We start from the raw sequence: 14,150 nt of genomic DNA, 5'->3' as shown, positions 1-14,150 counted from the left end.
GTACTTCAGACTTCTCGAATGAATGTGCAGATATTAAAATGTGGCAAAACAGGGTTAATGCTAAATTAGACCACACAGTCTTAATCAAACGATTTAGCATTACACCCCACAGTCTTAATAAATGGGTTTATCAGAATATTAAACTGACGTGTCTGAAAAGGCTAATTTAAAAATAAGATTAAAGATATTTAAAGAACAGTTCAAGATAAACCTCTTTGATAAATCTCTAAAATAAACATAGTGTGTTGCTGGCAAAGAGGAAAAGCGTGAGAAGTTTTATTTGTCAGATGTTTAAAAGGCATGTAACGCCACCAGTAATGGACCGGCTGGAAAGAGGAGAACTGCCACACCACAACTCCACGCCAAAATAACAAGGACACAACTAAACCAAACAAACAGAACCCACTAGTAGAATAACGCAGTCTTTGGACATTAAACTGCCAACCATAAAATGGACAGCATCTGGGAACCCATTGGCGTGTTCTCCTCACCTCTCCTCTCTGGGCCAGGGGAACACACCAAAGTAGCCTGCTTCCACCCTGCTGACTCTGGCAAGTGTGGGAGTGGTCTGGAATTCTAGTCATCTAGTCTATCTCATCAGTCCATAGATCCTCCATGGTAGAGTAAGTCTAGAATAAGACTTCTCCCATGCCACGGTGGCTTCTTTGAGTTATATACTATTTGGTTATAAACATTAGGCATGACAGGCCCGACCAAAAACATTAGAGCTTTTACTCGATATTCATTTCAAGGGAAATAAATTCAATTTCCTTGATGTTTGCTCAGGCGATGCCGTGAGACGCAGCACAAGTGCAGATTACACAGGAATGGATGACATCTTAATAAATGCCCAGTGAAACTCAGTAAACCTTACAGTGCTCAGCTGTAAAACAGGCTAAATCACAGACTTAATATGGCTGGAACTGAGAGTGTAAACATCCACTGATGGCACAGATACAGTGTTTAATACATGTAAAATGTCTAAAAGGACCAATCTCATTTGCACAATGTTGTCCAACACTACTGAGACCAGTGCGATAAATTTATAGAAAAGATATCCCCTCATTTGCTGTCGTGACATAACATAATGACCATAACCGTCCCATCGAGTTAACATAAAGTTCAACAAACAAAACAGTGCTTCAGACAGGAGGAATCCATTACACACATTAGTTAGCTAACATCTAGTGCGTTTGACCAAGGCTTATCCTTGAGGGCACAGGAGCTGTCTAGCGACACACCAGGCACTTCAGCAGACGGCGAGCCGCACCGCACAAAGCCGCAGCCAGAGCTGCAGTTACTAGGAGTCCTTGGCTACACTATAAGCCCGTGCATTACACACAAGGTTGTTAGCTTTAGCTCTGTGTCTGGTTCACTGCGCCTGTGACGCTACACACAGTGAGGGCTCTGAGGGCTCTTGTTGCTAGCTCAAAGGCTGTTTGGCCATCAAGGCACAGATACTTCTGGGTGTATCAGACCCCTGAAAGGCTGTATATCACCTGTCCTTGACATGGTGCACCACGCCTGCTATTCTGTCTAACATACAAGACACCATAAACTGCATGGTCAACAGCCGTTGTTCTTTCCATTACTCAGAAGCTGTTGCCAGGCAGGTCAGTCCTCCATGAAGTTGGTAAATGGCCTGGCCTTTCTACTGTGCATTAGACCTGAAACAGACTACACAATCAAACACATGCATGTACACAAAGAGATGCACATACGTGTGTGCTCCCCGCCCCCACAAACACACAGTGTAAACATGCTTTCATAATGGTTCTATTATTCCTTCCCCTTTGAGGGATATCAGGACCAGGGTGCATTAAAACATCAGAATGACATAATAATATTGTGTTTAATTGATTCTATTTACATAATGCTAGATAAAGCATGCCGGGGCTAATTAACCCCACCTATGTTTAATTATAGAGGCTCTCACGGGTCAATGGCTTCATTTATACAGCGTCACACTTGGGCCCAGTGGTCTATATGAACAGTGCTAAACATTTTAACAATGACAGCAAGTAACCAGTTAGCTGAACAGTTTTGTTCTACTGAGCGATTAAGACCCATTAGCCAGAAAAAAGGGACTCGCTGGACAATCTGCAGTAGCTTTGGCAGGGGTGGGGGTGGGGGGGTGGGGGGGTTTGTTCACTTGCTTAATTCCACCATGATGATGCATTTTAGCAGGCTGCTCACCCACCACAAAATCCTGTACATCTGTGGTGTCGGTCAGCAGATGGCTTGCAAAAGAACAAAGCTATTGTGACTGTAAATCAGCGTCCATTTCTGTCATTTTTAAAAGAGGAGGTGCTGTTGCTAATACGGACATCTTTTTACAATCCTATCGCAGTCACTTCGTCTCCTCTCAATGCAGAAGGTATTCTCACAACAAACTGCAATAGAGTCTTAAAATAACACATGAACATGGAGGGAGTTGGAGGCACTAATCCAAAAATCAAGAAACATTCTAAGTGTATCAAGGAAAGGTTCCATGGAACCATCTCCCCAGTCTTCTGGAATGTTCATTTTTCAAGTTCCACAGATATTCAGAGAATTTGGCAACTTTTGCAGTAATCGCAACAAAGGCCTTAACTAGAGCACAGTGTTGAACAAGCTCTTTAACCTTTCGAAAAAAAGCACTTTGTCATATTTTTAAACAACCTGGACATGAGACGTCCACAGCTAACATAATGCTGTAGATGTGTATAAAGACACACGAGGAATGTACTCTGTATTCTTACCTAAAAGGTGGAATTTGATTTCATTTTCAGACTGGTTCATGGTCAGATTTAGTTTGCCATGTTTTGTGAAATGCTTTTCCCTTAAGGCAATACTAGCTAATTATATAACTAGATAATGTTAATCAACCTACAGTAATATGTTTGGGATAAGCCTAATGTTACGGGTTATGACATGATAGTTTTCCTTCTCAGGGGATGCACAAGGAATATAGAGGTTTTCCTACTGCTGGGATGCAGGTGCAGCTTGATTTATGTGTTTGTGTGGATGTTTATCCATCCCAAATGCACCTGCACATGTACTTTCCAACGTGCTAGGCATTTCAGTAATGATGGAGTCAGTCCTACAGTACTGCTAAGGGCTGCAGTGGTTGTATATTAGAGCAATCAAAGCTTTGCTGTTCATAGTGTAAGGTCACTACAGTTGTTGTGTCAAAAGAAAGAAAATATAATTTAGACTTAATCTAAATTTATATCAATTTTAATGCAATATAGCTGATATTCACTTGTTATTTCTTTAACTTTATTATTACTTTAACTGTACTATTTATTAAAGGGAGAACATGCAAAATCTAGATAAACATTTCACACTGTGGGTATGCAGTAAATGTAAGATTTAAGATCACTCTGGAACTTTTAGAATACTACTGCATAGCAATATGAATGAAGTGTACTGCGTCAATGCAGCGTATCAGGAATCCAGGAAGATTGAATCTTAATAGTGGATGTTCTCATCCCGGATCAGTGCTTCAGGTCAGTTGACCTAATGCTTCAGATTCAATTGTCCTGCTTCTGGACAGGAACATTTAACTCACATTAGTCTTTCTACCGAGCCTGGCCTTTACACATCATGCACGTAGTTACTTGGCGGCCCTACCTTGTAGAAATGAAAGTTAAAATATAAAAAAATAACTGCAGTGTGCGTGACTTGAGGAGCAAAGTAATGAGACACCATTAACATCAAACATGGTTAATAGCTTTGTCCGAAAAGCCCGTCTTTGCCCGTATTTTCTTTTCTAACCCATAGATCAAATGGGAGTGGACCGAGTAATCTCCTTCGGCCATACTGAAGGGACAATTAAATCATGACCTCGCGGTTTCAATCGAACCTCCGCTGCTGTGAAGTTCCAACAGCGCCACCAAGTGGCGTTCAGTCTGGCTATAAAGGTTCAAACGCGGGTCTATGGGCTCCTGCCACAGACTTTAGTGAACACTTGGTTGGTTTTACCCAGAAAAAACAAGTCATTTTGCCAGATGACATGTGTAGGTGATCTACTTAAGGGATGGCGCTTTGTGGAAATAAACAACAATAAAGTGTGAATTTGAGGCTTTTCCAATCCCTAATGAATTTATATTGATGTCATTTTATGTTTTGTAGATAGGATATAGAACTAATAAATTTAAATAACACAATTACACCAGTAGCCTACTGCATTCTCTTAATGCAAAGTAAGCAAATAAAAACAAGCAATGGGACGACAAAAACTACGCAAACGCCAACTGCTTTCACAATATTTCATACACCAATTATTAACTCTCTATTTTGATAAACAATTTAACTTACGTTATAGATATATAGCCCACCATATGTAGGAATCTCTTACAACAAAATTCGGACAGCAGCGTGAGTTTTAATGTAGTTAGGAATGATAGCTCAACATGTACATACCTCCTCCACCGTGAGTGGCATACATATTCTATATTCCTTCATCAGCATCGTCCTCCAGTATGTGTATCTGCGCTTGGTGAAGCAGTGAGTTCAGTGGAAATAATCTACACACTTAAAACATTTGGCGATAAAAGGTCGTCTTTAAGATAATACAAAAAATTATATATATATATTTATATATCTGCAGTCCGACGCTGCCGTTGAGGGTGAGATATCTTCTTTAGATCGCACCGATGGATACATACATACACCTATTGTAGATTAACCTAAAAAAGAGAATAAGAAAGCATTTGGAGCGGTTTGTCTTATATAGGAAGAATAAAACAAATGACCGGGTTAGTAATCTTATAAACTCAATCTTCTTATCCGCTTCAAGCGCACCTTTTACGATAGCCTACCTGTCCGGCTCCGGATACCTCGATGTTTTCTTAGTAAAGTGAATAAATCTGCAATCAGTTGCGTCGATTTTTCACCAAAAAACTAGAACGTAAATATTTTCCAGCGAGTAAAATTCAAAAAGCTGCCACTCGTTCGCGGCGCTATCGCAGGATGCTCAGCTGCTGATACGATTACTGGACGGCACTGAAGCAGCGTGGTGCGCCACTACAACACGGAAGAATGCATAATGCAGGTTCTACAACAACCGCCAGGCGGCGCCAAGTGCTGTCCCGGTCATGGGAACGCTATCCACGCACTGCAGCGGGCTTTCCCTGGTATAACACTATAATGAAGAGCTTATTAAAGAAGTGGGTTTGCGGAGCAGGATGTGCGAAGGCAGGGACTGTGATATTCTGGTTTACTACTAATAACAGCATTAGTGAATCAACGTGAAAAGTTGCTGAAAGGTTATTAATAATAAATTCCTTACACTTGTTTAAAACCTTTATAGTTTTATAAAGTATTCTATAGTATATTTAGATATATTTGCATATAACACACACTACCAAACATGGGGGGGGGGGGGGGTAGACTGTAAGGATGGTGGGCCATGTACTGGATCACCATAACTGTCTCAATATAAGACTGGAAAGACTGCTATGCCGCAAAGAACCTATCAAGTGAATCAAAACTAAGACTAAGGACTAACTGTGTTAAAGGTATAACACTGCAATTTAGCATCATATGCATTCAATAGTTCCAATGTATTACAGAAATCCACTAATCTCCTGGCAATTTGGAGGGTGAAAGGTTGTTTTCTGGCATGGTGAAGTTTTAAACATGGAACCTCAATGTACGTCTGAAGGCTTAAAAGGTACCTCACTGTTGTCATGAGTGTAAGAGTTGCTTGGAGCAGGTGGAGTAAGACAAACGCATGATCTACCTTCCTGAAGCACACCTGTGTCCTCTGATCACGGGCTTTGGTTCTAGACTGGAATCAACCTGCATTCACAGGTAACTGCAGATGCACTGTTGACAACAATGAGAACTTTTGGACATCAACTTCGTGTACTGATACATTCACATGTTTATTTTCAATTCCCGCCCATAATGATTATTTTATGGTTTTATGTGCCTGAAGTATTTATGTTATCAATTACAGTGCATCGATTTTTTTAGTTATTCATCTGCCTACGTAAAAACTATGTACTGATACGTTACAGGAAGGACACAGGCAAGCTGGCATCACAAAATCAACCTGATGATATCAGCACACGTCAAGGTGTGCAACTGTGAATGCACACCACCAATCATTTAAAAAAATATACATACACGCCCATTACGTTACAGGTCTGCATCTTCCATAACATACACTTCGCCTGTCCTCGCAGTCAGGTTTTTAATGAAAACAGTATAGTCCCTTTAGGCCATAACGTGACAACTCAGTTCCAGTGATTTGATGTACTGGCACACTGTAGCAGTTCCAGGAAAGCGGGCGCAGAAATATTTGACCACAATGCCGTGCGATAGGCTGACAAGTGGATCCAAGATGGCGTAGAAAGTAAAGCTAGGTAAGTGCAGACTTCCTCCCGGACCTTTTTATCCGTGCGCCCCTCACACTCGCAACCGGCCACTTATATCGCCTCACGGGCGAAAGTAGAGGCGGTAGGCGCCCTAACGAGCCGCGTAGGCTAACCGAGCTCCGCTCCTCCTTCGCGGTGCGAGTCGATACACAATAAGGCCCGAGCCGCAGTCCCTACGAGCTAGGCTCGCCGTTAAATAGTTACGGTTAGCTCGCTGGCTAACCCGCTAGCCGTGCGCGAGCCGCTGCGTCCGGTGCGCGCGAGCCGCCGCGAGCTCCTCAGCCCGACGGAGCTCCGGGTTTCGCGGTACCGGGGGGGGGGGGGGTTGTTTTATTTTATTAGTTTTTATAAAACTAAACGAACGTGTATAAGGCGCCGACGCGTCTCGTGTGGCGGGCGGTGCTGGACGGGGCGCTCGGCGCTGCGTAGACGGGGCTACGGGGGCGTCGGTACGTCAAGGCCGTGAAGAGCAGCCAGCCGGGCCGACACGGCAGTACCGGAGCCGCCGTACACGTCCGGGACCGCAGCGTTATTGTGGCCCCGCTAAACCAGCGAGGAGGGGGGGGTACATAATAATAACGGCGGCGAGCACCCGGAATAACGGCGTGTAACGTTACCGTGGCCCGCGGTCCTGAGCTATGTGGTCGGGTTTGCCGTGTTTTCCGTGTCCCGGTACAATAAGGCTGCTTGTTTTTCTCCGCGTGATGGACGTGCAACACACACTCCGGTCGGGACGTCTATTATTAACCGAGCCGGGATCCAAATATAGGCTGTTTATGTTTTTATCTCGGTCTGTATGTCGCCTTTTTTGGTGTGATCGCCGTTAATTAGACGCGGGTTCAACTGCACGTTACGGTTTGGTGATGTTGGGTCTTTGGTCGTTTGGTTCCTGTCTGCTTCATGTAGCTAGATGTGGATCACGCCACCACACCATGCTAGATGTTCATTATTCTGTACATCAGAAACCAGATTCCCCCCAGTATACTGTATTTTTGATGCACGTCTATACTAAATGACATGCATTGTTTTGTAAGATGTACCAAACGGTACAGTCGTCTAGTGATGAGGCTCGCAAACTTTTTTAATCAGTCTCGGAGTGGCCGTGACATCTTGTTCAGTACCCAGTTCACAATTAAGAAAGTGTGTTTTTTCACCCAAAGTACTCTTTGCGTCCTTTTGTAAATTAATAATAATGACGCTAATGGTTTGTGCTCCGTCTGTATGTGCTGCGGTTTGTCATGTTAGTTGTTGTTTACTTTTGTCGTATGTTTTTATTGAGCAGTGAGTTTTGAGCTTTAGTGTTGCTGTTATAAAAATCGTCACAACCTTTATTGTCTATGGTCTCACAGACTTTATTGAACACTTGGTTGGTTTTACCCAGAAAAAAACAAGCCGTTTTGCCAGATATTATGTCTAGGTGATCCACTTAAGTTTCTTTGTAGAAACTGGCCTTGATTTCATCATTCAGAGTTACGCTGTGTGAGTGACACTGTATTGTTGTAGTTGATGAGAGCACGGTGTGTGTGGCACACTCCTGATTTGTCTGTTTCAAACCATTAAACATGGAAAGCGTTTAGCACAGGTCTAGCGGTGCAAACCCATCCAGCAGGAACTTGCAGCTCTGCCTGCATTATTATGGAAAAGGGAGAAACTTCACAGCAGTGCAGTTGGTCCCTAACAGTTGTAAACAGATTAGCTATGACATGAATACCAAAAGAAAAACATTTGATATGATTGAATTTTATGTGCATCTATTATAAACACTTAGGCATAATTCAAATATAACTTTCTGCTAAATAAAAATTTGACAAAGCAGTTGCAGTGCAATACTCAGGGGGAGGTGCTCAGGGGGGTTCTGGCCACACATTCAGGCCGTTTAGCTAAAAAGTGACATTAGTCTCCAGATTGCCAACACGTGTGCTTTAATTGTGCTCCCATGAGCAATGCTCCGCATCCTTCCTGAAGACCTCTCAGAATAAGATGCTTTAACCCTGCAGAACGTCTGATGAAGTCATGGAGTCGTACTGCTCTGTGGGCTTTAGTGATTTCCCTGCTCCATCACGCCTGATTTAACTCACTAATGACTTAATAATTAACACACGAGTCCAGCTGAGTGTGAGATTGTGGGGGAACCCCCGACCACTAACTGGTGCAGTTCTGTGGCACTTGGGGAAGCCCCTTCATGTCCCCACCCTTTACCCTCTCCCACCCCAGACACTCTGTCCCAGAGTCATGGAGGACAGGAGGCCACAGACGTCATGTGAAGAAGCCATTGGATCGTTAGTAAGGCAGGAATATGAGGCTGCGGTGGCCCACAGCACAGAGGCCTTGCTGGCCCTGGGGCCGTGCCCCCCTACCCCGCTCACCGCCCTTCTCCGCAAGCGCGCCCTGCTCTACCGGATAGCAGCCCTCCTCCAGCTGGTAAGCTAACGGTGGGCCCCGCCCCACTATTCCCCATTACCTCCACGCGTTCACCTTTCTCGCAGAAACCCGCGTGTCCTCTGAGCCTTTGCTCTCTGTGGGGCACCCTCGCCGGGCCTTTGGTTCGGTGTCAAATATGTGTTCTCGTGTCAATAAATGTCACTGAGAAATGAGTAGCAGTCGACATTTGAGAAAAGCTGTTTTTATTACCAAACAGCTGGTAACGGTTTATAGATGCAGACTCTTTGCTTATGAGAATAAGGCCATGATCCAGCCGTGGAGGTGCCCAGCGCCACTCAGTTGGGGCTGGATAGACACGACTGGCTCGATCATAAACAAACTACATGTGTGGTCTGCTGTAGCCGGTCTGGCCGTTGCTGGTCTTGCGTACGCGCTGGTAACTCGGTTCCTTTCCCTCCTGCAGAAGGACTACGACCAGGCTGATGAGGACTGCAAGCACGGTGAGGAACCGCGGAACCTTCTCTGGAATAAGAACGCTGGCAGAGCTTTGACCCTCAACCCTCCACAGTGTTTTGAAAGCAGTTCCATACTAGATGAAAGGAAGCTCTAAAATAATCAAGTGAATTTACGTCATGGGGTACAAAGTGTGTGCCTGTGGGTCAGATGGGCTCATTTATATATATTGTTTGTGTGTGTGTGTGTGTGTGTGTGTGTGTGTGTGTGTGTGTAGTGCTTGCCGAGGAGCTGGGAAAGGGAGAAGGAGGTTTCCGAATGGGGCTGCAGAACATGGTGTTGGATGGAAGCCTGCAGGAGGTCTTCAGTATTCTTTCTAAAGCTCTGTATGGAGAGCCACTGGTACATGAGTCTGCCTTCCTTATCCTGCTACCTTATTCCTTATCTGAGCGCTTCTGAAGTGCTATGAGTGTTGATCAGTAGCTCAGTGAGTGGTGCTTTGTGAATAAAATGCTTATAAACATATTATAAGCGCTTTTATAAAGATCATTAGAACAATCTTTGGTAGTTGTAATCTTGTAATGGCCTTTTAGATGTTTTTTGTTTTCTGATCCTTTCCAGTCATTGTTAGATGAAGTAATTACCTAAAACGTACCTAGAGTATTGTGTAAAATGTAAAACCACTATCTCTCCACTGTTGAAGAATGGAATCATGGCTAAAGATATGACGAAGTTGAAAATGCTCCTCGCTGAAATTGAGGTGAGTTTGTGTTCTTTTCATAGCGGTCAAAACTACATCCTGTACGAGAGATTGCGCGTCAGATATGCCTAATGGGGCATGTCTAAACAGGTCTGCCACTGCCCTGTCAGCTTCCCGCTGTACTTTCATCGGAGTCGTGTGAAGAGCACTCTTTCCTCTAGTTCACTACTATAACCGCAGCACCTTACGTTTTTTTTAAGGCTTAAATTTTTTTTTTTACATATATAAGAATTTCACAATGTTTCACGGTCATTAAATGGATTTAAAATCACAGGTTGTAAGCAACAAGATGGTGACAGAACTAACGGAAGAGAATGAGGAGGGTGAGTCTGCCCCCTTCTTCGCTTTCACAACAAAATCACAAGGCCAGTTTTGGCTCTCCCGGCTGGCCTGGGTGCACGCTCTGACACGCTCTCTTCCTCTTCCTCTTTCTGCCTCTGGGCGTCTGTGCGCCTGGCTCTGATCAGATGTTCTCGAGGGTTGGCAGTTCCGGCCTCCTCCTCGAGGGGTCACTAGCAGTGAAGAGTACACGTTGTGCAAAAGGTATGCCTGTCTAGCCAACCTCCTTCTGTGCCCTTACACACACACACACACACACACACACACACAGAGCGTGGACCTTTAACAACAATGTATATGGAGCTTCCTATCTGGACGTTAGTGGAAGAGGTTCTCCTATAGAACATCTCCAACAAGGAAATAAAAAAGGAAGTTCCTTCCTCTGTATGGCTAACTTCTAGAGCTGAGCGTTACTGTAAGGCCCCCTGTCCTGTGCAGGTTTCTAGAGCCGAGTTTTACTGTAAGGCCCCTTGTCCTGTGAAGGTTTCTAGAGCTGAGCGTTACTGTAAGGCCCCTTGTCCTGTGAAGGTTTCTAGAGCTGAGCTTTGCTGTAAGGCCCCTTGTCCTGTGCAGGTTTCTAGAGCTGAGCTTTACTGTAAGGCCCCTTGTCCTGTGCAGGTTTCTAGAGCTGAGCTTTACTGTAAGGCCCTTTGTCCTGTGCAGGTTTCTAGAGCTGAGCTTTACTGTAAGGCCCCTTGTCCTGTGCAGGTTTCTAGAGCTGAGCTTTACTGTAAGGCCCTTTGTCCTGTGCAGGTTTCTAGAGCTGAGCTTTACTGTAAGGCCCCTTGTCCTGTGCAGGTTTCTAGAGCTGAGCTTTACTGTAAGGCCCCTTGTCCTGTGCAGGTTTCTAGACTGGATTATTGCTGTAAGGCCCCTTGTCCTGTGCAGGTTTCTAGAGCAGAGCTTTACTGTAATGCCCTTTGTCCTGTGCAGGTTTCTAGAGCTGAGCTTTGCTGTAAGGCCCCTTGTCCTGTGCAGGTTTCTAGAGCTGAGCTTTACTGTAAGGCCCCTTGTCCTGTGCAGGTTTCTAGACTGGATTATTACTGTAAGGCCCCTTGTCCTGTGCACGTTTCTAGAGCTGAGCTTTACTGTAAGGCCCCTTGTCCTGTGCAGGTTTCTAGAGCTGAGCTTTACTGTAAGGCCCCTTGTCCTGTGCAGGTTTCTAGAGCTGAGCTTTACTGTAAGGCCCCTTGTCCTGTGCAGGTTTCTAGATTGGATTATTACTGTGAGGCCCCTTGTCCTGTGCAGGTTTCTAGAGCTGAGCTTTGCTGTAAGGCCCCTTGTCCTGTGCAGGTTTCTAGAGCTGAGCTTTACTGTAAGGCCCCTTGTCCTGTGCAGGTTTCTAGAGCTGAGTTTTACTGTAAGGCCCCTTGTCCTGTGCAGGTTTCTAGATTGGATTATTACTGTGAGGCCCCTTGTCCTGTGCAGGTTTCTAGAGCTGAGCTTTGCTGTAAGGCCCCTTGTCCTGTGCAGGTTTCTAGAGCTGAGCTTTGCTGTAAGGCCCCTTGTCCTGTGCAGGTTTCTAGAGCTGAGCTTTACTGTAAGGCCCCTTGTCCTGTGCAGGTTTCTAGACTGGATTATTACTGTAAGGCCCCTTGTCCTGTGCAGGTTTCTAGAGCTGAGCTTTACTGTAAGGCCCCTTGTCCTGTGCAGGTTTCTAGAGCAGAGCTTTACTGTAAGGCCCCTTGTCCTGTGCAGGTTTCTAGAGCTGAGTTTTACTGTAAGGCCCCTTGTCCTGTGCAGGTTTCTAGAGCTGAGCTTTACTGTAAGGCCCCTTGTCCTGTGCAGGTTTCTAGAGCTGAGCTTTACTGTAAGGCCCCTTGTCCTGTGCAGGTTTCTAGAGCTGAGTTTTACTGTAAGGCCCCTTGTCCTGTGCAGGTTTCTAGAGCTGAGTTTTACTGTAAGGCCCCTTGTCCTGTGCAGGTTTCTAGAGCAGAGCTTTACTGTAAGGCCCCTTGTCCTGTGCAGGTTTCTAGAGCTGAGTTTTACTGTAAGGCCCCTTGTCCTGTGCAGGTTTCTAGAGCTGAGCTTTACTGTAAGGCCCCTTGTCCTGTGCAGGTTTCTAGAGCTGAGCTTTACTGTAAGGCCCTTTGTCCTGTGCAGGTTTCTAGAGCTGAGCTTTACTGTAAGGCCCCTTGTCCTGTGCAGGTTTCTAGAGCTGAGCTTTACTGTAAGGCCCTTTGTCCTGTGCAGGTTTCTAGAGCTGAGCTTTACTGTAAGGCCCCTTGTCCTGTGCAGGTTTCTAGAGCTGAGCTTTACTGTAAGGCCCCTTGTCCTGTGCAGGTTTCTAGACTGGATTATTGCTGTAAGGCCCCTTGTCCTGTGCAGGTTTCTAGAGCAGAGCTTTACTGTAATGCCCTTTGTCCTGTGCAGGTTTCTAGAGCTGAGCTTTGCTGTAAGGCCCCTTGTCCTGTGCAGGTTTCTAGAGCTGAGCTTTACTGTAAGGCCCCTTGTCCTGTGCAGGTTTCTAGACTGGATTATTACTATAAGGCCCCTTGTCCTGTGCACGTTTCTAGAGCTGAGCTTTACTGTAAGGCCCCTTGTCCTGTGCAGGTTTCTAGAGCTGAGCTTTACTGTAAGGCCCCTTGTCCTGTGCAGGTTTCTAGAGCTGAGTTTTACTGTAAGGCCCCTTGTCCTGTGCAGGTTTCTAGATTGGATTATTACTGTGAGGCCCCTTGTCCTGTGCAGGTTTCTAGAGCTGAGCTTTGCTGTAAGGCCCCTTGTCCTGTGCAGGTTTCTAGAGCTGAGCTTTACTGTAAGGCCCCTTGTCCTGTGCAGGTTTCTAGAGCTGAGTTTTACTGTAAGGCCCCTTGTCCTGTGCAGGTTTCTAGATTGGATTATTACTGTGAGGCCCCTTGTCCTGTGCAGGTTTCTAGAGCTGAGCTTTGCTGTAAGGCCCCTTGTCCTGTGCAGGTTTCTAGAGCTGAGCTTTGCTGTAAGGCCCCTTGTCCTGTGCAGGTTTCTAGAGCTGAGCTTTACTGTAAGGCCCCTTGTCCTGTGCAGGTTTCTAGACTGGATTATTACTGTAAGGCCCCTTGTCCTGTGCAGGTTTCTAGAGCTGAGCTTTACTGTAAGGCCCCTTGTCCTGTGCAGGTTTCTAGAGCAGAGCTTTACTGTAAGGCCCCTTGTCCTGTGCAGGTTTCTAGAGCTGAGTTTTACTGTAAGGCCCCTTGTCCTGTGCAGGTTTCTAGAGCTGAGCTTTACTGTAAGGCCCCTTGTCCTGTGCAGGTTTCTAGAGCTGAGCTTTACTGTAAGGCCCCTTGTCCTGTGCAGGTTTCTAGAGCTGAGTTTTACTGTAAGGCCCCTTGTCCTGTGCAGGTTTCTAGAGCTGAGTTTTACTGTAAGGCCCCTTGTCCTGTGCAGGTTTCTAGAGCAGAGCTTTACTGTAAGGCCCCTTGTCCTGTGCAGGTTTCTAGAGCTGAGTTTTACTGTAAGGCCCCTTGTCCTGTGCAGGTTTCTAGAGCAGGGCCTGTGTCGGTACGGAGCACAGTGCACATCCGCCCACTCGCAGGAGGAGCTGACGGAGTGGCAGCGCCGCTACGCCTCTAGACTCATACGCCTTAAGCAGCAGCAGGAGGGCAAGCACTACACGGAGAACTACATGGAGACGCTCATTGAGAAGTGGATCAACTCCCTCACCCCGGAGAAAGTGGTGAGATCTCGCACTGACCGTGTTCAAGCAGCCATGGTTCAGAGTTGGCCTGAGGATTCCCTTCTTGTGGCCGTTTGGGTGTCGATTACACGAAAAGTACAGTGCCTGGCTGTGGCTTGGTGATTTGTATAGATTACTTACTTTTAAAGCAGTTCCTGTATCAAATACTGCCTGACCCTGTGTGATCGTTGTGGTC

The 14,150-nt window shown here is 45.6% G+C and overlaps 2 protein-coding genes across 3 annotated transcripts in view; one reads left to right on the top strand and one right to left on the bottom strand.

The window, feature by feature from the left end:
• The window catches only part of pitpnc1a (phosphatidylinositol transfer protein cytoplasmic 1a), a 38,334-nt gene extending 33,278 nt beyond the window's left edge, over window positions 1-5,056 (bottom strand). Inside the window, exons 1-2 of one of the 2 annotated variants that reach the window (XM_076996843.1) lie at window positions 4,789-5,056; window positions 4,408-4,673 (exon numbers count right to left, since the gene is read on the bottom strand). In XM_076996843.1, the coding sequence (XP_076852958.1) occupies window positions 4,408-4,455 (48 nt within the window). In that variant the 5' untranslated portion in view covers window positions 4,456-4,673; window positions 4,789-5,056. The remainder of the gene's footprint in view (window positions 1-4,407; window positions 4,674-4,788) is intronic. The other variant, XM_076996842.1, reaches the window with a different exon arrangement.
• Window positions 5,057-6,209: 1,153 nt separating this feature from the next.
• The window catches only part of helz (helicase with zinc finger), a 36,040-nt gene continuing 28,099 nt past the window's right edge, over window positions 6,210-14,150 (top strand). Inside the window, exons 1-8 of the mRNA XM_076996841.1 lie at window positions 6,210-6,356; window positions 8,583-8,789; window positions 9,214-9,250; window positions 9,481-9,605; window positions 9,907-9,963; window positions 10,238-10,286; window positions 10,431-10,506; window positions 13,756-13,954. Coding sequence (XP_076852956.1) covers window positions 8,601-8,789; window positions 9,214-9,250; window positions 9,481-9,605; window positions 9,907-9,963; window positions 10,238-10,286; window positions 10,431-10,506; window positions 13,756-13,954 — 732 coding nt within the window. The 5' untranslated portion in view covers window positions 6,210-6,356; window positions 8,583-8,600. The remainder of the gene's footprint in view (window positions 6,357-8,582; window positions 8,790-9,213; window positions 9,251-9,480; window positions 9,606-9,906; window positions 9,964-10,237; window positions 10,287-10,430; window positions 10,507-13,755; window positions 13,955-14,150) is intronic.

This window comes from Brachyhypopomus gauderio, chromosome 2, assembly GCF_052324685.1.
Source record: "Brachyhypopomus gauderio isolate BG-103 chromosome 2, BGAUD_0.2, whole genome shotgun sequence".
Classification (NCBI taxonomy): Eukaryota; Metazoa; Chordata; class Actinopteri; order Gymnotiformes; family Hypopomidae; genus Brachyhypopomus; species Brachyhypopomus gauderio.
The sequence above is the reverse complement of the archived record's forward strand: the minus strand, read 5'-3'. Positions and strand labels throughout refer to the sequence as shown.